At 55.3% G+C, this 25,125-nt stretch overlaps 1 protein-coding gene across 2 annotated transcripts in view; it reads right to left on the bottom strand.

Moving 5' to 3' along the window:
- Positions 1-25,125, bottom strand: part of MAPK4 (mitogen-activated protein kinase 4) — a 78,912-nt gene that overhangs the window by 34,682 nt on the left and 19,105 nt on the right. For both annotated transcript variants that reach the window (XM_054178831.1, XM_054178832.1), the window contains exons 2-3: positions 2,733-3,704; positions 1,474-1,884 (exon numbers count right to left, since the gene is read on the bottom strand). In XM_054178831.1, coding sequence (XP_054034806.1) covers positions 1,474-1,884; positions 2,733-2,867 — 546 coding nt within the window. In that variant the 5' untranslated portion in view covers positions 2,868-3,704. The remainder of the gene's footprint in view (positions 1-1,473; positions 1,885-2,732; positions 3,705-25,125) is intronic.

The following is a 25,125-nucleotide window of genomic DNA, read 5'->3' on the forward strand; positions in this document are numbered from 1 at the left end:
GAAACCACCCCAGAAGCACTTACAGCTGCCTCAACAGCCTCAAGGACCATTTTCTCCAAGGAAGATCCACGATGGTGGATTCCTTATGTGTGGTGTAAGGGTGGTGAGACACTGGAAGAGGTTGACCAGGGAGGCTGTGGATGTCCCTTCCCTGGAGGTGTTCAAGGCCAGGTTGAACAGGGCCTTGAGCAATGTGTTCTACTGGAAGGTGTCCCTGCCTGTGGCAGGGGGGTTGGAACCAGATGGAACCCAAACCATTCTACGAGTCTATGGTCTGACTGCTTCCCCCTCCCCATCTTGGTCAGCAGCTCACCAGGACAGCCCCAGCCATGATGACTCAACATGGAATCATTGGAATGGAATGGAATGGAATGGAATGGAATAGAATAGAATAGAATAGAATAGACCAGACCAGGTTGGAAGAGACCTTCAAGATCATCCTGTCCAACCTATCATCCAACACCATCTAATCAACTAACCCATGGCACCAAGCACCCCATCAAGTCTCCTCCTGAACACCTCCAGGGATGGTGACTCCACCACCTCCCTGGGCAGCCCATTCCAATGTGCAATCACTCTCTCTGTGTAGAACTTCCTCCTAACCTCCAGCCTAAACCTCCCCTGGCACAGCCTGAGACTGTGTCCTCTTGTTCTGGTGCTGGCTGCCTGGGAGAAGAGACCAACCTCTGCCTGGGAGAAGAGACCAACCTCTGCCTATCTACAACCTCCCTTCAGGTAGTTGTAGAGAGCAATAAGGTCTCCCCTGAGTCTCCTCTTCTGCAGGTTAAGCAACCCCAGCTCCCTCAGCCTCTCCTCACAGGGCTGTGTTCCAAACCCCTCACCAACTTTGCTGCCCTTCTCTGGACACCTTCCAGGATCGTCAGGGTTGGAAGGGAGCTCAAGGCTCAGCCAGCTCCAACCCCCCTGCCATGGGCAGGGACACCTCACACCACAGCAGGTTGCTCACAGCCACCTCCAGCCTGGCTGCAAACACCTCCAGGGATGAGGTTGCCACCACCTCCCTGGGCAACCTGTGCCAGGCTCTCACCACCCTCCTGGGGAACAACTTCTTCCTCACATCCAAACTGAATCTCCCCATTTCCAGTTTTGCTCCATCCTCCCCCAGTCACAGTCATAGAATTATTGAGGCTGGAAAAGACCTCTGAGATCATCAAGTCCAACCTAAGACCCAGGACCACGACACCACTAAACCAAGTAGCCACCAAGTAATACATCCAAGCTTTTCTTAAAGACCTCCAGTGATGGCAGCTCCACCACCCCCCTGGGCAGCACACCCCAGTGGCTACCACTCCCTGACACCCTCACAAGTCCCTCCCCAGCTTTCCTGTAGCCTCCTTCACATACTGGAAGGCCACAACAAGGTCTTCTTGGAGCCTTCTCCTCTGCAGACCGAACGACGCCAACCTCCCTCTGCCTGCCCCCACCCAGCAGAGGCAGCTCCCCAGGCCCTACCTTGTGGGAGTAATGCTGGTCCACGATCCTGGCCAGCCCAAAGTCGCCTATCTTCAGCACCAGGTCCTCGGTGCTGATGAAGATGTTGGCCGGCTTGAGGTCGCGGTGCAGGACGTTGGCCGAGTGGATGTACTTCAAGCCCCGCAGCAGCTGGTACATGAAGAGCTTGGCGTGCTCCTCTGCCAGCTTGCCCTGCTCCAGCAGCCGGGCCAGGTCGGTCTCCATGTACTCCTGGACGATGTACACCACGTTGAACTTGAAGCAGTCCCCGGGCAGGCTGGCACCCTTGGGGCCCAGCACCTCGTAGACCTTGACGATGTTCTCGTGGTCCAGGCGGCGGACGATCTTGACCTCGCGGAAGGCGTGCTTCAGGCTGCGGGCGTCCCCCAGTGTCAGCTTCTTCACGGCCACCTTCGGCACACAACCACACGATCAGTCGACCGGCTCGGGAAAGACCTCAGAGGTCATCAGGCCCAACCCATCACCCAGTGCCTAACGCCTGCTGACAACCAACCCATGGCTCCAAGTGACACACCCAAGCCCTCTTTTGAACACCTCCAGGGATGGGGACTCCACCACCTCCCTGGGCAGCACATCCCAATGGCCAATCTCTCATGCTGGGAAGAACTCTCTCCTCCCCTCCAGCCTAAACCTCCCCTGGTACAGCTTGAGACTGTCCTCTTGTTCTGGTGCCTGGGAGAAGAGACCAACCCCCACGTGGCTACAACCTCCCTTCAGGTAGTTGTAGAGAGCAATGAGGTTCCACTGGTCCATCCCCAACCTATCCTGGCACACACGGTTGTTCCTTCCTAGGTGCAAGACTCTACCCTTGTCCCTAGAATCATAGAATCAACCAGCTTGGGAAAGGCCTCAGAGATCATCAGGCCCAACCTATTACTCAATACCTAACACCTGCTGACAACTAAACCATGGCTCCAAGTGCCACATCCAAGCCTTTCTTGAACACGTCCAGGGACAGGGACTCCACCACCTCCCTGGGCAGCACATCCCAATGGCCAATCTCTCTTGCTGGGAAGAACTTTCTCTTCACCTCCAGCCTAAACCTCCCCTGGCACAGCTTGAGACTGTGTCCTCTGCTTCTGCTGCCTGGGAGAAGAGACCAACCCCCACCTGGCTCCAACCTCCCTTCAGGGAGTTGTAGAGAGCAATAAGGTCTCCCCTGAGCCTGCTCTTCTCCAGGCCAAACACCCCCAGCTCCCTCAGCCTCTCCTCACAGGGCTGTGCTGCAGACCTCTCACCTTGCGGCAGCTCTGGCTGTCCAGGGCCGACAGCACCAAGCCGTTGGCCCCGAAGCCCAAGGGGCGGAAGTTGACGAAGCGGCAGCCCAGGTCGTAGCCGTACAGGCTGGCCAGGCAGTTGCACTTCTCAGCCATCCCTCTTCCTTCTCAGTGCTTCCTCTCCCCCCTTCACCTCACTCAGAAAGTCCCAGGGCCTCCAGGTGGCAAAGGTGGTAGGAAGCAGAGCGCCTCATGGTCGCTCAGGGATGGCTTGGGGGGTGGGCTCCAGCTGAGCCCATCGCTTCGAGGCGACGCGCCGACGCGGTGAAGACAGATCCCCGGAGAGAAAATGTTTTCAGCTGGGGAGAAGAAGCTTCCCAAGCAGCCCAGAAGTCTCTAGGTAAACCAGGAAGGTTCTGTTTCTGGAGGCTAAGACCAAAACAACTCAGCACTCCTACGTTTTTCGGCCGCTCTCTTGTTCTCCTTCCCCGACGTCCGCAAGGCGATGATGAGGAGCAGAGGAGGTGGTGGAGCTGCACACCTGGCCCCACGTCCCCAGGGTCTCAGTGCTGGGACAGACGGGTGGCCCAGCCGTGGGGCAGTGCCCAGAGCAGCCCCATGGCCCCTCCACCACCCCAAACCCTCCCTGCCCACAAGTTTCAGCAGCGCTTTCCCCACCAGTGAGGTGCATCCAGGCACTGGCCAGGCTCCCCAGGTCAGCAAAGCTTCACCCCTCTTGTCACTCCCGGTTTGGTGTGGGCAGGTCCCATCCTCCTCTACCAGCAGGTTGAAATCTTGATGTTTTGCAGACCAGAAATCCCTCTATGAGCAGCCTTCAGCACAGCAAGGTTCCACGTTTGCAGTTCCAAGAGCTTCCCCTCCTAAGCCTTCTGCTGCCAAAGCCAAGAGCCATCTGATCTTCACAGCTCACTGGAGACGCTCCCTGTGCTGCACAGCCACCCCTTATCCCTCAACAGGTCTCAGTCCCTGCTCCTGGAAGGGAAGAAGAAGAGATGGATTCGTTGGATGACAGCACTGCCCCGAGTGAAGGCCTGCTGAAGGCTCACCACAAGCAAAACTGTTTAAAGCACACCCCCAGAAAAGCAGCAAGACACAAAGATGTGAACCTTCCCTGATGAGCTCCTGAGAGCGGGGAGGGCCTGGACCAAGGCTTTCAGCTCGTGCAAACAAGGTGGTGTCACCTTGCAAAGACTCTGAAAACCCAAGTGAAACACTCCCTGAGTTCAGGGTCCCACAGCCAACTTTGGCAGCAGCCTGGAGATCATGGAATCATAGAATCTTTTGCTTGGAAGAGACCTTCAAGGTCATCAAGGCCAACAGTTAACCCATCATTACCAGGGCACCACTGGACCATGGCCCTCAGCACCACAGCTGCACAGCTTGGAAACCCCTCCAGGGATGGGGACTCCAACACTGCCCTGGGCAGCCTGGGACAGGCCTGGACAACCTTTTTGGGGAAGAAATTGTTCCTCATGTCCAACCTAAACCTCCCCTGGGGCAACCTGAGGCCATTTCCTCTTCTCCTATACCTTGTTCCTTGGGAGAAGAGGCCAACCCCCACCTGGCTCCAGCCTCCTCACAGGGAGCTGTAGAGAGCCAGAAGGTCTCATCTCATCCTCCTTTTCTCCACACTAAATAGCCCCAGCTCCCTCAGCTGCTCCTCCCCAGCCCTGTTCTCCAGACCCTTCCCCAGCTTGGTTGCCCTTCCCTGGCCCTGCTCCAGCTCCTCAATGTCCTTCTTGCAGTGAGGAGCCCAAAACCAAACCCAGCCCTCCAAGGAGCAACCTCACCAGTGCCTGGTTCAGGGGGACAATCCCTGCCCTGGCCACACCATTGCTGATCCAGGCCAGAATGCTGGTGGCCTTCTTGCCCACCTGGGCACTCCCTGGCTTAACTTCAGCAGCTTTCAACCAGCACCCCCAGGTCCTTCACTGGCTGGGCAGTTTCCAGCCACTCTGCCCCGGGCCTGCAGTGTTCATGGGGCTGCTGTGACCCAAGGGTAGAGCTTGGCTCTTGGCCTTGTTGAATCTGCTGTCTGCATGATAGGGGCTGTGACCCTGCACAGGTACAGCCCAGGCTGCCAACCAGACCAAGTGCTGCTCAGAGTGGGAAAACAAAGTAAAACCGCAGTGGATCTGCTCCCACTGCATTTGTCATGCCAGGATAATGCTTCTCCCACAGCCCTTCATCAGCAGAGCTGCTCCATTAACCCAGCAGTGTGCTCACAGTCTGGCCCTTCACTCTCCAAGCATCACTGCTGGCCCCCGCCTGCCCTCCAGCAGAAGTCACCCCAGAGCAACAACAGGGACAACATTAAATGCTGAGCTTTGAGTTGGTTTCTACCATCAACCCTCCAAGGTGGAAGAGAAATACTAACACTTCAGGCCAGCTATATGAAGAGGGAACCAGGTAATGGTTAAAACAAAGGCAAATGGGCCACAGGATGGTTGAGAAGGATGTAGGCAGGGCAGAGAGAGCCTCTGAAGAGCATCTGCCAGCAGTTACCAAGCAGTTTGGCAAACATTGCGGGCTCCTCTAGTTGGAAGCAAAAATAATTACAGCCTCTCTCCAACCCAGCAATTATTTAATGTTGGCTTTTCAACACAAGGACTGAGCAGAGAGGGCTGCTCCTGCTAGCGGGGACGTGCAGCCAGAGAGGTGCCATGGGCCTCAGTCACAGGAAGGGGGGAAAAACGGATGAGAAACAAGGGGGAAAGAAAGGTTAAGAAATGCTGAGGACCTGCAAGGACAGCAGGAAAGAATAACCTGTGTGGGAAGGTTACCTCAGCTGCATGGCAATGGAAAGGGAATGCACGTTGCTTAGACCCCAGTAAGGCAGTGTGGGGGTCCAGAGGGCTGCAAGAGGAACATCTGGCTGCAGTGAAAGTGGAGCTTCTCCAGTTGTGGTGGCTAACCTGACTTTCCTAAGGCTGTGGTGAAGACCTCACAGAATCAGAGAATAGTTTGGATTGGAAGAAGCCTTTAATTACCCCAGCACTGCCAGGGCACCACTGACCCATGGCCCTCAGCACCACAGCTACTCAGCTTTGAAGACCCTCCAGGGATGGGGACTCCAACACCACCCTGGGCAGCCTGGGACAGGCCTTGACAGCCTTTGCATAGATTGTTCCTCATGTCCCACCTACACCTCCCATGGGGCAATCTGAGGCCATTTCCTCTTGTTTTGACCTTTGCTGCTTTCGAGCAGAGCCCAACCCCACCTGGCTCCAACCTCCTCTCAGGGAGCTGTAGAGAGCCAGAAGGTCTCCCCTCAGCCTCCTCTTCTTCAGCCTCAACACCTCCAGCTCTCAGCTGCTCCTCCCTAGCCCTGCTCTCCAGACCTACAGAAGGGGGCTACAAGAAGGCTGGGGAGGAACTTCTCAGGATCTCAGGCAGTGATAGGACTAGGGGGAATGGAATGAAGCTGGAGGTGGGGAGATTCAGGCTGGAGGTGAGGAGGAAGTTCTTCCCCATGAGAGTGGTGAAGCTCTGGAATGGGTTGTCCAGGGAGGTGGTTGAGGCCCCATCCCTGGAGGTGTTTAAGCCCAGGCTGGATGAGGCTCTGGGCAGCCTGATCTAGTGTGGGGTGTCCCTGCCCATGGCAGGGGGGCTGGAACTAGATGATCCTTGTGGTCCCTTCCAACCCTGACTGATGCTATGACACTATGACCTTTCCCCACCTTTGTTGCCCTTCTTTGGACCTGCTCCAACTCCTCAATGTCCTTCTTGGAGTGAGGAGCCCAAAATTCAACCCAGCACTCAAGGAGTGGCCTCAGCAGTGTTGAGTTCAGGGGCACAATCCCTGCCCTGCTCCTGCTGCCCACACCATTGCTGCTCCAGGCCAGGCTGCTGGTGGCCTTCCTGCCCACCTGGGCACCCCCTGGGCTCATCTTCAGCTGCTGTCACCCAACACCCACAGGTCCTTTACTGCCAAGCAGCTTCCCAGCCCCAAGCTTGTCTCTGCATGGGTCTCCTGGATGTCAAAGGAAGAAAAACCAAACCAAACCACCCAAACCATGGAAAGCAACCACAATTTCCTACTCTTAAAGGGAACTTAGTGAAATAGGGCTTGGGCCAACATGCTTCAAGGAAGGTGCCATGCCAGGTTTGAAATCCATCTCTCACTTCTCAGCCTCATCACCCCAGAGCCTTCCACCTTTCTCAGTGTTTGGCACTTTCATGCCAGCCTGCACAGGATTGGCTGAGACCAGGTAGGGCTGGAGGGGACGCGGTGCTAACTCCCACACCGAGCTTCTTGGCTTGCTCTAGATGCAATGGAAGGAAACCAAGCTTTGCCTTGTCAGCTTAATTATTGATAATTAGCAGAGTTCTAGAAGCACTGAAAGGGAAAATGCGCTGTGTAAGACTGAAAGGGAAGAAAGAGCCCTCAGTCTATCTCATGAGCAAAGCAAAGGGCTTTGTGGTGCCCTTGGCTACATCTCAGTCCCCAGTCGAGCGATGACCCTGCAGCATCTTCTGCAATTACAGAGGAGCCAGGGCAGAACCACCCCTTGAAAGGATGGCAAGCCATGCTCCTGCCCTTGTTCTCATGGCTGGGTCCTTGCTGAACCATCCAAGAAAAAGCTGCTGGTGAATGCAGAGAGAGATGGACCATGGCCAAGGGACCAGAAGGCAACACAGTCCCACAGGACTCACCACTGTTTCTCTTTGCCCTTCTCATCTCTACCTCCTCTGACTGAAATTACATCAAACCAAAGGGCCCACACAATCATCCTGGTTGGAAAAGGCCTTTAAGACCATCCAGTCCAACCCTTAATCCAGCACTGCCAAGGCCACCACTACCAACGTCCCTCAGCACCACCTAGAATCATAGAATCAATGAGGTTGGAAAAGACCTCAGAGATCCTCAAGTCCAACCTGTCACCCAACACCTCATGACTAACTTAGACCACAGCTTCAAGTGCCACATCCCATCCCCCCCTGAACACCTAATCCCCTCTGGAACACCCACTTGGCTTTCCAGTTGCGACAGATCATGGACTGAGGGGTTTAAACTAAAAAGAGGGAAAGATCTACACAAGAGATAGAAGGAAGAAAGGTTTGACACTGAGGGTGGTGAGAGCCTGTCCCAGGTTGTCCAGAGAGGTGGGAGATGCCCCCATGCCTGGAACCATTCCAGGAGTTCTTTGGGCCTGCGAGCAACCTGCTGCAGCTGCAGATGTCCCTCCTGACTGAGGAGGGGTTGGATTAGATGAACTTTAAAGGCTCCTTCCAACCCATTCTATGGATTTTCAGTGAAGGGCTACATCTTGGAGCAGGGGGAGTGTTGGGGTGACGGCCCCAAGATCAGCAATCCCACTTCTTCCTCTCTTCTTGGTCCCCCAAGTCTGCTGCAGTGGCATTCCAGTGGCCCAGTGGAAACAGCTGCCATGACCAGCAGTGCTCCTAGACCCAGCTGCAGAAGATGGGATTCCTGGTCTGCTTTCGTGGCACTAGCAAGCAGAGACCCAAAGGTTTGTCCAGCTGCAGTGGCCTGGGTTCACCTGAAAAGCCACTGAAGAAGCAGCAAGCTGCAGGAGAATGAACCCAGCAGGGCCTGAAGAACAGCACAAGATCTGGAGCAGGGGGCAGTGGAATTCGTGGTTACACCGTGATGACACATGGGGGAACACAAACCTGACTTGCTGATCCTGGTGAAGCCAGCCCCATCTTTTGCTCATGTGCTCCACAGCGTGCATTCAGAAGAGTGTGGCCAGCAGGTCAAAGAGAGAGGTTGTCCTCCCCCTCCCCTCTGACCCAGTGAGGCCACATCTGGAATACTGTGTCCAGTTCTGGGCTCCCCAGTTGAAGAGAGACAGGGAACTGATGGAGAGAGCCCCATGGAGGCTAGGAAGCTGCTGAGGGGCCCTGGAGCATCTCTGTGAGGAGCAAAGGCTGAGAGCCCCTAGGGCTGTGGAGCCTGGAGCAGAGCAGCCCCAGAGGGGAGCTGAGCAATGCTCAGCAAGAGAGAAAGGCTGGGGGGCAAGAGGCTGGGGCCAGGCTCTGCTCAGTGGTGCCCAGGGACAGCACAAGGGGCAAGGGGCACAGATTGGAACCCAGGAGGTTCCACCTGAACAGGAGGAGAAAGTTGTTTGTGGTGAGGGTGCTGGAGGGCTGGAGCAGGCTGCCCAGAGAGGTTGTGGAGTGTCCTGGTGTGGAGAGCTTCCAACCCTCCCTGGGCACTGTGGTGCTGGGCAAGCTGCCGGGGGTGCCCTGCTGGAGCAGGGGGGGTTGGGCTGGGTGATCTGCAGGGGTCCCTTCCAACCCCCACCGTGCTGGGACTCTGTGACAGGAGGTTTTGCTGGAGTGGTGGAGGTAAAAGAGAACAGGACACCATTTTGAAGGGATCTGAGAGCTAACTTTACCCCTGATCCCTCGCCCACTCCCTCTCTACCCCGGTGTGAAGCTTTGGGGTACTTTCATGCCAGGCATAGCCCAAAATCTTTCTCTGTTGGAAGGCTCTCCTGATGTGCAGGCCCTGAAGCCCACCAGAGTCACAGGTATGTGTGAGGTTCGAAGGGAAGGGTCAGCTCCTGCCACCTCCCTCTGCCCACCAGCCTCTTCTCTTTACTCCTTTGAAGGCTCAGAGGGGCTCTGGGTGCCCATGCACAGGCGTGCATGGCCCTGGGTGCCCACACATGGGCTCAGAGGAGCTCTGGGTGCCCACACTGAGGTTCAAGGGGGCTCTGGGTGCCCACACTCAGGCTCGGAGGGGCTCTGGGTGCCCACACTCAGGCTCGGAGGGGCTCTGGGTGCCCACGTTCAGGCGCAGGGGAGCTCTGGGTGCCCACACACAGGCTCGGAGGGGCTCTGGGTGCCCACACACAGGCTCAGGGTGGCTCTGGGTGCCCACACTCAGGCGCAGGGGAGCTCTGGGTGCCCACACACAGGCTCGGAGGGGCTCTGGGTGCCCACACACAGGCTCGGAGGGGCTCTGGGTGCCCACACATGGGCTCAGAGGAGCTCTGGGTGCCCACACTGAGGTTCAAGGGGGCTCTCTGGGTGCCCACGCTCAGGCTCAGAGGGGCTCTGGGTGCCCACGCTCAGGCGCAGGGGAGCTCTGGGTGCCCACACTCAGGCTTGGGGTGGCTCTGGGTGCCCACACTCAGGCGCAGGGGAGCTCTGGGTGCCCACACTGAGGTTCAAGGGGGCTCTCTGGGTGCCCACGCTCAGGCTCAGAGGGGCTCTGGGTGCCCACGCTCAGGCTCGGAGGGGCTCTGGGTGCCCACACACAGGCTCGGGGTGGCTCTGGGTGCCCACACTCAGGCGCAGGGGAGCTCTGGGTGCCCACACACAGGCTTGGAGGGGCTCTGGGTGCCCACACTCAGGCTCGGTGGGGCTCTGGGTGCCCACACACAGGCTTGGGCTGGCTCTGGGTGCCCACACTCAGCCTTGGGGTGGCTCTAGGTGCCCACACTCAGGCTCAGGGGAGCTCTGGGTGCCCACACACAGGCTCAGGGTGGCTCTGGGTGCCCACGCTCAGGCTCAGGGGAGCTCTGGGTGCCCACACACAGGCTTGGGGTAGCTCTGGGTGCCCACACTCAGGCTCAGGGGAGCTCTGGGTGCCCACACACAGGCTCGGAGGGGCTCTGGGTGCATACACTCAGGCTCGGGGTGGCTCTGGGTGCCCACACACAGGCTCGGAGGGGCTCTGGGTGCATACACTCAGGCTCGGGGTGGCTCTGGGTGCCCACACACAGGCTTGGGGTAGCTCTGGGTGCCCACACACAGGCTCGGAGGGGCTCTGGGTGCCCACACTCAGGCTTGGGCTGGCTCTGGGTGCCCACACTCAGCCTTGGGGTGGCTCTAGGTGCCCACACTCAGGCTCAGAGGAGCTCTGGGTGCACACACTCAGGCTTGGGGTGGCTCTGGGTGCCCACACAATGGCTGCCTGCTGCCATCTCCCAGCCTATGCCACCTCTAGACCCAACCATGACGCTGTGCTGAGCTCCTCACCAAGCCCACTCCAAGGAAGGGCAGCCTCTGTGGCTGGCTGGATTCACTGAAGCTCAAGGGTTGCAACAAGATGTCTGTTATTAACAGAGCACCACAGGTGCTAATTAAAGGAGGGTAACAGCCATCCCTCGCTTGAACACCTCGTCAAGGGCCGTATCCTGCAAACCATTACATCTCAACAGCCCTTTCCAGCTGATCCCAGGATGAAACGCTGCTCTGGGAAGCAGGAGGGGCCCAGCAGGGGGTCTGTGTTCATTGTACAGGCTTAAGCTTATTGATTCCTGTATCGGGTAGAGCTGGCAGGGCACAATTAGATTCAGGTTGGTTTGGTTCTTTTTCCCTTCCCTCTCCTTGCAAAAGCCTTTCAAGCATCCTTTATCTCTGCCTGGCCACAGCAGCATCCCTGCTGTGCACGGTGGAGGCTATCTCCAGCCTCAAGCAGGGACCCTGTTGGGGAGGGTGCACCGGACCGAGACTGAGCAGTGCGGTGCCTGCTGCTCCCGTGATGGACTTGCAGGTCCATAGGAAAGCTCTCCAAGCTTTAGTCACAGCAACAGAGTTACTGAAGCAGAGGGAAATCTGGGCAAGCCTCCCATAGCTCTTAGCTCCCAGGGCCAGCAACCGATTCCAGGCTGAAACTTAATTAGTCCTTCTCATCAATAAAGATGGTGCTCAGTTCTGCAGGAACATCCCACAGAGAGCCCCAGGGGGAGGCTCACTCCTCAGGGATGAACACAGGTAAAGGGAAGGCTTCTGCTCTTGGCTTGGCAAACAGCCTCTTCCCTTCCCTCCTGCAGCTCAAGTCATAAATTATGGGATCTGGTTCCCTGCTCTGCAACCCCCTGCACCTTCCAAAAGCAGGAGGTTTATGTAACACAGCTGGGGGGGAGGGAGGAGGCATGCCCTGACCACCCTGAGACCTTCCACACACCCAGATGCCTGAGGTTGTGCTCTGCATCAGCCCCCAGGGGAAAAAAGCATGACAGGCAGACCTGATCTGGCAGAGGGGATCATGGAGAAACGGGAAACCAGGGGGCAAGAACTCACCCCAGTAAAATCCATTCAATCTTGGCAACATGAGCTGCTCCCCAAACATCATGATCAAGACAGCCAGCAACAGGAACTGCCCAGCCTCTGAGGGGTGTTGGAGAGCAAGACATGCTCTTGTGCTGTGCATCCTCACCTACCCTGCTGCTGAGGTCTCCACCAGAGACACACAGAATTGTAGAATTGTCAGGGTTGGAAGGGACCTCAAGGCTCAGCCAGCCCCAACCCCCCTGCCATGGGCAGGGACACCTCACACCACAGCAGGTTGCTCACAGCCACCTCCAGCCTGGCTGCAAACACCTCCAGGCAGGAGGCTTCCACCACCTCCCTGGGCAGCCTGTGCCAGGCTCTCACCACCCTCATGGGCAACAACTTCTTCCTCACAGCCAATCTCAATCTCCCCACTTCTAGTTCTGCTCCATCCCCCCACTCCTATCCCTCCCTGACACCCTCAAGAGTCCCTCCCTAGACTTCTTGGAGCCCCCTGCAGACACTGGAAAGCCACAATGAGGTCTCCTGGGAGCCTTCTCCTCTGCAGCCTGCACAACCCCAACTCCCTCAGCCTGTCCTCACAGCAGAGCAGCTCCAGTGCTCTGCTCATCCTCGTGGCCCTTCTCTGGACACCTTCCAGCACCTCCAGATCCTTCCTGGTACAGAGGCTCCAGAGCTGGACACAGAGCTCCAGCTGTGGTCTCAGCAGAGTGGAGCAGAGGGGCAGAATCCCCTCCCTGCCCTGCTGGCTCTGCTTCTCCTGGTGCAGCCCAGCATGTGATTTGCTTTCTGCGCTGCAAGTGCTCACTGCTGGCTCCTGCTGAGCTTCTCATGCACAGCCCTGAAGAAAAGGACTCAAGGGTGCTGGTGGGTGAGAAGCCCAACATGAGCCACCAGTGTGCACTTGCAGCCCATCATCCCAGAAAGCATCACAGGCCTGCACACAGAGGTTGGCAAGCTCTTGGACCTGCCTAAAAGCAAGCTGCAAAGTCAGAGGACTGCTGTTGTGAGCTCCTCTGAGTGAAGCTCTTGCTAATCATCACCGGCAGAGTCCTCGCCCTGGGCAGGATCAGACCCTCTTATGCCAGAGCTGTTTACAGCAGCAAGTCAGAGCCTGCACCAGGCAAATCAATGAGTGCACTCCAGGCCTCTGGACAGGGGTTTTATCTCTCCAGCTTCACTACAGCTGCTGCTGCTGCTGCACAGCACATCAGGTGCCTTGGGTGATCAGAAGTCACCTGGTTTTTATTAAGGCTCTTTTCTTCCTCCCCTGCCCCTCTGCTGGGCTCTGCTCAGACCCCCCCTGCAGTGCTGGGGCAGCTCTGGAGTGCTCAGCACAGACAGGGCCAGAGGAACCACAGCGATGCTGGCAGGGCTGGAGGGGCTCTGCTGGGAGGCTCCAGGCTCAGAGAGTTGGCCTTGGGCAGCCTGCAGGAGAGAAGGCTCCAGGGAGCCTTCTGGTGGCCTTGCAGTGCTTGAAGGGGGCTGGAAGCAAGCTGGGGACAGAGTTTTTCTGAGGGCCTGTTGTGAGAGGCCAAGGGGTGATGGTTTGAAGTGCAAGAGGGAGCTGGAGAGTGGAGAGAAGGCAGAAATGTTTGAGGCTGAGGGTGGTGAGAGCCTGTGCCAGGCTGCCCAGAGAGGTGGGAGCTGCCCCATCCCTGGCAGCACCCTAGATGAGCTTGTTTGGTCTGTGAGCAACCTGCCCTGGTTGGGGATGTCCCTGCTGACTGCAGGGGGTTTGCAATGGATGAGCTTTAGAGGCCCCTTCCAACCCAAAGTGTTCTTCTTGCTCTCTACATCTACCTGAAGGGAGGTTGTAGCCAGGTGGGGGTTGGTCTCTTCTCCCAGGCACCCAGCACCAGAACAAGAGGACACAGTCTCAAGCTGTGCCAGGGGACGTTTAGGCTGGAGGTTAGGAAGAAATTCTTCCCAGAAAGAGAGATTGGCCCTTGGGATGTGCTGCCCAGGGAGGTGGTGGAGTCCCCATCCCTGGAGGTGTTCAGAAAAGGACTGTATGAGGCACTTGGTGCCATGGTTGAGTTGATTAGATGGTGTTGGGTGACAGGTTGGACTCCATGATCTTGAAGGTCTTTTCCAACCTTTTTAATTCTGTTCTGCTCTGTTCTATTCTATTCTACTCTACTCTACTCTATTCTATTCTGTCCTATCCTGTCCTATCCTATCCTATCCCATCCCATCCTATCCTCTCCTCTATGATTCTTTTGAAATCCACCATGCCCTCACCACCTGGCTGTACCAACACCAGCCACATGACCTGCTCACGAGTGGATCATACACCTGCTCCTACCAAAACAGCTTTAACTAGATGCCTTTGCTACCAGAATCCAAATGCAAACCCCCTGAGCAGATGAGCAGAGCAGCCACCAGCTAAAGGGCAGAAGGCAGAAGCAGCACTGCACCAGGAGGAATCTGACAGAATCACTATGGTTGGAAAAAAACCCTTCCAGGTCATTAAGCCCAACCATTATCTCACCCTACCAGGGCCCCTGCTACACCATAACCTTCAGCACCACATCTAGGTGGCTCTTAACTACATCCACATCATCCAGTCCAACCATTAACTCTACCAGGGCCCCTGCTACACCATAACCTTCAGCACCACATCTAGGTGGCTCTTAACTACATCCACATCATCCAGTCCAACCATTAACTCTACCAGGGCCTCTGCTACACCATAACCTTCAGCACCACATCTAGGTGGCTCTTAACCACATCCACACCACCCAGCCCAACCATTATCTCACCCTACCAGGGCCACTCCTACCCCCTATCCCTGAGCACCATATCTGGACAGCTTTTTCTAATACATCCAGGGATGGTGATTCAACCAGAAAGTTGAAGCCCTGTGGGAGAAGCTGGAGGGAGAAGTCAAAACCAAAAGGGAAGCAGCATAAAAATCACAGCATCACAGCAACATTCAGGTTGGGAAAGATCCTCAGGATCACCAAGTCCCACCCAGAACCCTGCTCTGCAAGGCTCACCCCTAAGCCATGTCCCCAAGCACCACAGCCCAACCAGCTTGAAACACATCCAGGCTTGGTGGCTCAGCCCATTCCCCGGGCAGCACATTCTAATGCCTGACCAGTCTGGCTGGGACAAAAATGTTTCCTACTGTCCAGTCCTCCAATGGTGCCAGAGCCCTGGATTGCAGGGTGGTGAAACACACAGCATCCCCGTGCAGACCACGGTGCCAGCAGCGAGGGGAGCAGCGAGCCCTCAGCGCTGCAAAGTCGCTTCTGCTACCCAAACCTCTCACAGGAAAAAGCCAGGAATTTTCCTCCTGAAGGGCTAGGGCTCTTGTGTCCAGGCCAAATTCCACTCAGGAAAGAAAAAAAAAAAAGATTAAAAAAAAAAGCAGACAGTGCTTATTAGGTTGACAGAGAGAACAGAAAACAATGACAGAGAATTCTGCTGACCCTGGCAGAGATTGGGAGCGGCGCAGGAGAGTCACCAGGCTGCCACCGGCCAGACAGAGGGTTTGGGTAAATCACCCGTGGCAGGAGGATCAGTGGCTGAGCACAGGCAAGGCAGAACCACAGAATCACAGAATTACTGAGGTTGGGAGAGACCTCTGACATCATCAAGCCCAACCTATGGCCCAACACCACCACACCGACCAGACCATGGCACTAAGTGCCGCATTCAACCTCCTCTTAAACACCTGCAGCGATGGTGACTCCACCACCTCCCTGGGCAGCACAGCCCAGTGTCCAATTCCCCTTTCCATCAGGAAGTGCTTCCTAACATCCAGCCTAACCCTCCCCTGGCACAGCTTCAGGCCATGCCCCCTTGTCCTGGCACTAGTTGCCTGAGAGCAGAGCCTGACCCCCACCTGACTGCGACTTCCCTTCAGGTGGTTGTTGAGAATGGTAAGGTCCCCCTTGTATCTCCTCTTCTCCAGGCTGAGCACCCACAGCTCCCTCAAGCCTCTTCTCATCAGCCTTTCCCTCCAGTCCCTTCCCCAGGCTGGTTGCTCTCCTCTGGACCCACTCCAGCACCTCAAGACCCTTCCTGCAGTGAGGGCCCAGAGCTGCACACAGTGCTGGAGGGGAGACCTCGCCAGTGCCCAGTGCAGGAGAGATTCCAGCTCCAAACAGTGCTGTCACCCTCTCACATCAGGAGTCACAACACCTATGGACCACTACTCCCTCCCCTTCACTCATACTCTAATGATGGGGGGGTTGGACTCGATGACCTCCTGAGGTCATGAGGGAAGGTCTCCTTTCCCAGCAGGATCCAGCGTGTGAAACCGCTCCAGGCCAGGCAGACAGCAACCAGACAGTGCCTTGAACAAACACAGCCCAGCGTGCCCCCTCCCACCAGCCCACAGGCATTTGTTTAACCAGCTCCATCCCTGGGAAGGCACCCACCTAAGCCAAGCTGTGCTGCCCACGATGGACAGGCAGACCTTGCAGTCAGAACACTGGCACAGAGGCACAGAGCCAGACACAGAATCACAGTATCACAGTCATAGTCACAGAGCCACAGTCACACAGAGCCAGTCACAGAGTCACAGAGCCAGAGAGTCACAGTCACACAGAGTCAGTCACAGAGCCACAGAGCCAGTCACAGAATCACAGTCAGAGTCACAGAGCCACAGAGTCACAGTCACACAGAGTCAGTCACAGAGTCACAGTCACAGAGCCACAGAGTCACAGTCACACAGAGTCAGTCACAGAGTCACAGTCACAGAGCCACAGAGTCACAGTCACACAGAGTCAGTCACAGAGCCACAGAGCCAGTCACAGAATCACAGTCAGAGTCACAGAGCCACAGAGTCACAGTCACACAGAGTCAGTCACAGAGTCACAGTCACAGAGCCACAGAGTCACAGTCACACAGAGTCAGTCACAGAGTCACAGTCACAGAGCCACAGAGTCACAGTCACACAGAGTCAGTCACAGAGCCACAGAGCCAGTCACAGAATCACAGTCAGAGTCACAGAGCCACAGAGTCACAGTCACACAGTCAGTCAGAGTCTCAGAGTCACAGAGTCACAGTCACAGAGCCACAGGGCCAGTCACAGAATCACAGTCAGAGTCACAGAGTCACAGTCACACAGAGTCAGTCACAGAGTCACAGCCACAGAGCCAGTCACAGAGTCAATCACAGAGTCACAGTCACAGAGTCACAGTCCCAGAGTCACAGCCCCAGAGTCAGTCAGAGTCACAGTCACAGAGCCACAGAGTCACAGAGTCACAGTCACATAGAGTCACAGTCACACAGAGTCAGTCACAGTCAATCACAGAGTCACAGTCACAGAGCCACAGAGTCACAGAGTCACAGTCACATAGAGTCACAGTCACACAGAGTCAGTCAGAGTCAATCACAGAGTCACAGTCACAGAGCCACAGAGTCACAGAGTCACAGTCATAGAGTCAGTCACAGAGCCACAGAGTCACAGAGTCACAGCCACAGAGTCAGTCAGAGTCACAGTCACAGAGCCACAGAGTCACAGAGTCACAGTCACATAGAGTCACAGTCACACAGAGTCAGTCACAGAGTCACAGTCACAGAGTCAGTGAGCCACAGAGCCAGTCACAGAGGCACAGTCACAGAGAGTCAATCACAGAGTCACAGTCACAGAGTCAGTGAGCCACAGAGTCACAGTCACAGAGCCACAGTCACACAGAGTCACAGTCACATAGAGTCACAGTCACACAGAGTCAGTCACAGAGCCACAGTCACAGGGCCACAGAGCCAGTCACAGAATTACAATCAGAGTCACAGAGCCACAGAGTCACAGTCAGAGTCACAGAGCCACAGTCACAGAGCCACAGTCACACAGAGTCACAGTCAGAGTCACAGAGTCACAGAGTCAGAGTCAGTCACAGAGTCACAGAGCCACAGTCACAGAGCCACAGAGCCAGTCACAGAATTACAATCAGAGTCACAGAGCCACAGAGTCACAGAGTCAGAGCCAGTCACAGAGTCACAGTCAGAGTCACAGAGTCAACCAGGATGGAAGAGTCCTCCATGCTCACCAAGTCCAACTGATCACCCAACCCTAACTGATCAACCAGACCATGTCACCGAGTGCCTCATCCAGGCTCTTCTTAAACACCTCCAGGGATGTCAACCCCACCACCTCCCTGGGCAGCCCATTCCAACAAGCAACCTCTCTGTCTGGAAAGAGCTTCTCTGCTGCACCTGTGGCCTCCATGCTGCTCCCTCTCCAGCCCTCACCCTGCCAGCCACGGTTTGTTTTCCGAGGGCTGACAGCGCCTCGACGTAAAAGCGGCAGAATCATTTCCGTTACCTAAATCAAGCAATTCCTAGAATGGATGACTCAGAAGCCTCTCTCTCTCTCTCCCCACCACCCCAGCCATAAATCAGACCAGAAACAAGATACCTCACCAGGGCAAATCGCTTTGCTCTTTTGGTTTGGCACCTACACCCTTCTCTTCTCACACGGAACGAGAGGGGAAGAGCCGCTCTCTTTGCCGGCGCTTCATCGGAGAGCGGAGCCTTCAGCTCCCCGGGACGCCACAGGTCAGGACTTTGCCTGTGTTATCACTGGAAGGGCTGGACCAAGATAAGCAAAAAAGCAGGATGGTTATTTAAAAACATAAATAAATAATAAATGCCTAAGAACAGCCCCAGAGGTTGTTTTACTGGGACTGAGCAGCCCACAGGAGGAATTTGCCTCAAAGGAGGTATGCGCAGCATGTGCCAGCAGGCAAAGAGGTGGCAAAGCAACTCCTTCCCCTCACCCCTACCCTCCCTGGGCCCCAGGACATATCTCTGCGAGTGGAGAGGGTGATGGCCTCTCAAAAGAGGGTGCTGGGGTCTCACAAAAGTGCTTGCACTTGTGTCTCTTGGAGATTAACCTCCCGCCGCTCAGCCGCAGCTCTCACCCCGTTCGGGCTGGGGGCCGGGGCTGAGCGCTCGGCAGATCTGCCTGCTCAGCTTGGGAAAACAACACAAGCAGGCTTTATGGAGAGGGGGGAAAAAAAACACATCCTGCTTTGGTCTGCAGAAACCACGTTGTAAAAGGCTTCCACTCCTACCCCCCCCGACCCAGCCTGACCCACGCACCCAGCCGGCCTGTCCCCGTAAGGGGCAAGGTGAGCCCTTCAAACCAAGGGGCCCTTGAGCTTCAACCTCTTCCCTGGGATGACTCTTGAAGAGCAGGGCCAGAAAAGGTCTCCCAGACCTGCAGAGAGATGCTGGAGACTAGGAACCTGGCACTAAACGAATTCACATGGCAAAGCTCCCCCTCTTCTGCTCTGGCAACAAAAAGTCTCAGCTGCTTTAATAGGTTAGAATCATTGAATCACAGAATGGTTTGGGTTGGAAGGGACCTTCAAGATCAAGTTCTGTCTAGTTCCAATCCCCCTGCCATGGGCAGGGACACCTCCCACCAGCCCAGCTTGCTCAAGGCTACATCCAACCTGGCCCTGAACAGCTCCAGGGAGGGGGCAGCCATGACCTCCTTGGGCAACTTCATCAAGTCCAGCCATTAACCCAGCACTGCCAGGTGACCACAAACCCTGTCCCTCAGCCACACAGCCACACAGCTTTGAAACCCCTCCAAGAATGGGGACTCCAACACTGCCTTGGCAGCCTGGGCCAGGCCTTGACAACCCTTCTGGGGAAGAAATTGTTCCTCCTGTCCAACCTCAACCTCAACCTCCCCTCGAGCAATCTGAGGCTGTTCCCTCTTGCTGATTCCTTGGGAGAAGAGACCGACCCCCACCTGTCTCCCACCTCCTTTCAGAGAGCTGTAGAGCCAGAAAGTCTCCCCTCAGCCTCCTTTTCTCCAGGCTGAACAACCCCAGAAATTCTTTCCAGCCCCATGATTCTGGGAGGCTGTGGTGGATGGAATGTCAGCCGATGGCAAAGCTGGAAGCCAGTGGGCAGGGAGAGAAAAGCAGCGCTGGTGCCATCATCAAGAACAACAGAGGCTACTTTCCAGAGAATTAAGCCCCAGAAACACTGTAAGTCCTGGTGCTATAATAGCCTGAGCAAAACCAAGATGCACTCCCAGTGACTTTTAGCCGTCCAGATAACAGCTGTGGAACAAAAAGGCTTCGCTGGGGCAGGGCTGAAGCTTGCTCTCAGGATAATAACCTGCTCCTCTAATGAGATTAGGTGGATTAGCTGCATTCTAAGGCAGCCTCGATGAACTGGACAGCTATTCCAGGCAGGGTTTTTTTTGCAGTGCTGCACGAAATAATACCAGAAAGGCATCAAACCAGGCAGCTATTTTTAGCAGGCATTCCTCTACACAACCCTAGGTGGAGAGACGTCGCGAGGCAGCAGAGGTGTGCTAATGCAGGAGGGAGCCGAGAGAACGCTCCTTGCGGAGGAAAAACAGGCTCGCCCCTGGCTGCTCTTGGCTGAGCTGCACAAGGAATTAATTCAGCTGGACCTGAGCTTGCATTCCTCCAATGCTGTGTTGTGAAACAGCCTCAAATGTTGGAGGGAATGAGCAACATGGGAAGCGCTCGGCTGAGAAAGTACAGCGTGAGGCCAGGGTGAACGCATCAGGGTTTGCGACTGGCGGCATCCAGGCACCTACACCCTCCCACCCCACAGGCACACAGAGGTGACAAACACTGAGTGCACTCCCTGCTTGCAGAGGGTGAAGGTGTCTGAGAAGTCCTCAAGCCATGTCTAAAATGAAACTGGATCATCCCCAAGGCATCCTTCCCCATCACCCAGGCATCCTTCCCCATTCCCGAGGCATCCTTCCCCATCATCATGGCATCCTTCCCCATCCCCCAGTCATCCTTCCCATCCCCCAGGCATCCTTCCTTGTCCCCCAGGCATCCCTCCCCATCCCCCAGGCATCCTTCCCCATCATCATGGCATCCTTCCCCATCCCCCAGTCATCCTTCCCATCCCCCAGGCATCCTTCCTCGTCCCCCAGGCATCCTTCCCCATCCCCCAGGCATCCTTCCCCATCATCATGGCATTGTTCCCCATCACCCAGGCATCCTTCCCCACCATCATGGCATCCTTCCCCATCATCATGGCATCCTTCCCCATCAACCAGGCATCCTTCCCCATCTCCAAGGCATCCTACCCCATCCCCCAGGCATCCTTCCCCATCATCATGGCATCCTTCCCCATCCCCCAGGCATCCTTCCCCATCATCATGGCATCCTTCCCCATCCCCCAGTCATCCTTCCCATCCCCCAGGCATCCTTCCTTGTCCCCCAGGCATCCCTCCCCATCCCCAGGCATCCTTCCCCATCATCATGGCATCCTTCCCCATCCCCCAGTCATCCTTCCCATCCCCCAGGCATCCTTCCTCGTCCCCCAGGCATCCTTCCCCATCCCCCAGGCATCCTTCCCCATCATCATGGCATTGTTCCCCATCACCCAGGCATCCTTCCCCACCATCATGGCATCCTTCCCCATCATCATGGCATCCTTCCCCATCATCATGGCATCCTTCCCCATCAACCAGGCATCCTTCCCCATCTCCAAGGCATCCTACCCCATCCCCCAGGCATCCTTCCCCATCATCATGGCATCCTTCCCCATCCCCCAGGCATCCTTCCCCATCCCCCAGGCGTCCTTCCCCATCCCCCAGGCATCCTTCCCCATCATCATGGCATCGTTCCCCACCACCCAGGCATCCTTCCCCATCAACCAGGCATCCTTCCCCATATCCAAGGCATCCTTCCCCATCATCATGGCACCCTTCCCCATCCCCCAGGCATCTTTCCCCACTATCATGGCATCCTTCCCCATCCCCCAGGCAGGATGTGGCAGAGAGCAGAAGGAGCAGTTAGAGGAGGTCACAGAATCCCAGGATGGTTTGGCTGGGAAGGGATCTTCAGAGCTCATCCATCCCAACCCCCTGCATTCAGCAGGGACATCTGCAATTAAGATCAAGCTGCTCACAGCCTCAGTCTACCTGACCTCGAGGTGTGGCCCAGAGGTCATGCCCAGTCATTCCCCTCTTGCTCAGCATTCATGATCTCACTCTCACTGTCTCCCAACCATCCTCAGGATTTAAGGATTTATCTCTTTTCATCCCTGGAGCTTACTCCTGCAAAGCACCCAGCCAGAACAACCTGGATGCTGCCCTGTCAAAAGTCCTTCACTCTTCTTTTTCAGGGTGGATTCAAGCCTTGGGGACTGAAGCCCACACATTTTGCTCCCCATGTTCCATCCTCAGCCTTATCTCTGCACCTTCTCTCTCCCTGTGACTCAGCCAGGGCCTGTGAATAAACCCCAATTAGAGATGAAACATCAGAGCAGCACAGCCAATGGATGGCCCCTACCCCAGGCAGCTCACAGCCTGGGATCTTTAGCTCCCACCCTGGTGAAGTGACAAAAATAACCCATTAAAAAGTCACTTTAATTGCCTTGCCAGTGGTTTGAACAAACTCCAGCTAATGCTTGAGGTTAAAAAGGAATGAAGCCTTAAATAGCAAATTCTCCTCCATTCCTCCCACTTTTACCCTTAAATTTTAATGGGGTAATGGTGGTGGGGGACACACAGACCCAACTGGCTCTCCAGCTCTTGTACCCAGCTCTTGTGCAGCAAGGGCCAGCCTCACTTCTGCTGGGTGTGCTCTGCTATGAGCTCCCACTGCAGTCTGATTTGGACCACGTCACCCAGATGTAATTAAGATGTAATTAAGTCCTCCAAAGCCCTGGGAAGACCTGCTCCATCCCACATGGGGCTCAGAGGTTTTGCCCAGGATTTGGTCTCCCAGTTGACTGCTGCCTAGGAGGAGGAGAGTTCCAACACCACGTTTTGGTTGAAAAGGAGATGCAAAAAGGAGGTGAACATGGGTAGCAGAGTCCAAAGAAAAAGGAGCAGAGAGTGTTGCCTGCATGCTACATGGATGAGGCACTTGGTGCCATGGTTGAGTTGATTAGATGGTGGTGTGTGAGAGGTTGGACTTGATGACCTCAAAGGTCTTTTCCAACCTGGTTAATTCTATTCTATTCCATCCCACATGAGGATTAACTGAACCAAGCACGACCCTGCTCCCTCCCCATCAAGAGCTGGGTGAAGGGAGTGAGACAGCAGCTCCACAGCTGAACTGAAGGCTGCTGAAGGTTTGATTTGCTGAAAGTTTGGGCTGGTTTGCTCTGTTTTCAGGTCTGATGATTTTAATGTAGGGTCAGAGCATCAGCCTGTGGAGAGCAATGCCATTCAGGTCCTCTGCATCAGCGTGGGCTCTAGACCAGCTAGGGGCAATGAAGCTGGGGAAGGGAAGCACAGGTGTAGTGAGGAGCAGCTGAGGGTCCTGGGGCTGTTCAGCCTGGAGAAAAGGAGGCTGAGATGAGACCTTCTGGCTCCCTACAGCTCCCTGAGAGGAGGCTGGAGCCAGGTGGGGCTTGGTCTCTTCTGGCCAGGAACAAGAGACAGGACAAAAGAAAACAGCCTCAGTGTGCACCAGGGGAGCTGTAGGTTGGACATGAGGAACAATTTCTTCTCTGAAAGGGTTGTCAAGGCCTAAACCAGACTGCCCAGGACAGTGGTGGAGTCCCTGGAGGGCTCTCACAGCTGTGTAGCTGCAGTGCTGAGGGCCATGGTTTAAGTGGTGACCTGGCAGTGCTGGGTTAATGGTTGGACTCAATGATCTTCCAACCCAAACAATCCTGTGACCACCACTGCCCATCACTTAGCCAAATATTGCTCTGAAACAGCCTTTCTGCTCTGCACAGGGCCATCAAAGAGCAATAAGGACGGAGCAATTGCACAGTCTTCACCCATTTCTTGACTTCTGCCCTCAGTGGGGGGCAAGACACCCATTTAGCATAAGGAACCATGCCAAGGAAACCTGGCTGAGTGGTTTGGGCTGCAAGAGTCGAGTGTCAGAGCCTGACTTTCTTCCCCCCACACCTCTTTCAGTATCTATTGATCAAAAAGAAAAAAAAAAAAAGCCCCCCAAAACAAAGCAAGCAAAGAAACAAAAGCCCACCACTTATGTTTCCAGAGCATTTTGCAGACCTTACAGCACTTTGCTGGGAAAAAGGGAAGCTGACAAACACATTACAGCAATAAAGATTACTTTCCACCCCCCCATCTCTGAGTAGGAGCAGGCACATGAGATTTATTCAGATAAAAGAGGCCAGACTAGGACAGGAGCTTATACTGCAGGATGGAAACCTAAATCACAGGGGGAGAGAGGGGGGAAGGGGTGATCTGGAGGCTCCTTGGGCATCACAACCTCAGTGTTAAAAGCAGCATTCCAGCATCATCCCTAGGGTCTGCAGGACTGTCTGTCCTCAGAATCATAGAATGGGTTGGGAGGCACCTTAAAGGTCATCAAGCTCCAGCCTCATGGCACTGGTGGAATTGTCCTCAGAGCCATAGAGCAGGTTGGGTTGGGAGGGACCTTAAAGATCATCAAGTTCCAGCCTCATGGCAGTGGTGGAATTGTCCTCAGAATCATAGAATGGGTTGGGTTGGGAGGGACCTTAAAGATCATCAAGTTCCAGCCTCATGGCACTGGTGGAATTGTCCTCAGAATCATAGAATGGGTTGGGTTGGGAGGGACCTTAAAGATCATCAAGTTCCAGCCTCATGGCACTGGTGGAATTGTCCTCAGAATCATAGAATGGGTTGGGTTGGGAGGGACCTTAAAGATCATCAAGTTCCAACCCCATGGCAGTGGTGGAATTGTCCTCAGAGTCATAGAATGGGTTGGGTTGGGAGGCACCTTAAAGGTCATCAAGTTCCAGCCTCATGGCACTGGTGGAATTGTCCTCAGAATCATAGAATGGGTTGGGTTGGGAGGGACCTTAAAGATCATCAAGTTCCAACCCCATGGCAGAGGTGGAACTGTCCTCAGAATCATAGAATGGATTGGGTTGGGAGGCACCTTAAAGATCATCAAGTTCCAACCCCATGGCAGTGGTGGAATTGTCCTCAGAGTCATAGAATGGGTTGGGTTGGGAGGCACCTTAAAGGTCATCAAGTTCCAGCCTCATGGCACTGGTGGAATTGTCCTCAGAGTCATAGAATGGGTTAGGAGGCACCTTAAAGATCATCAAGTTCCAGCCTCATGGCAGAGGTGGAATTGTCCTCAGAGTCATAGAATGGGTTGGGTTGGGAGGGACCTTAAAGATCATCAAGTTCCAGCCTCATGGCAGTGGTGGAATTGTCCTCAGAGTCACAGAATGGGTTAGGAGGCACCTTAAAGATCATCAAGTTCCAACCCCATGGCAGTGGTGGAATTGTCCTCAGAATCATAGAATGGGTTGGGTTGGGAGGCACCTTAAAGGTCATCAAGTTCCAGCCTCATGGCAGAGGTGGAATTGTCCTCAGAGTCATAGAATGGGTTGGGAGGGACCTTAAAGATCATCAAGTTCCAACCCCATGGCAGTGGTGGAATTGTCCTCAGAGTCATAGAGTGGTTTGGGTTGGGAGGGACCTTAAAGATCATCAAGTTCCAGCCTC

The sequence above is a fragment of the Dryobates pubescens genome, chromosome Z (genome assembly GCF_014839835.1).
Source record: "Dryobates pubescens isolate bDryPub1 chromosome Z, bDryPub1.pri, whole genome shotgun sequence".
Classification (NCBI taxonomy): Eukaryota; Metazoa; Chordata; class Aves; order Piciformes; family Picidae; genus Dryobates; species Dryobates pubescens.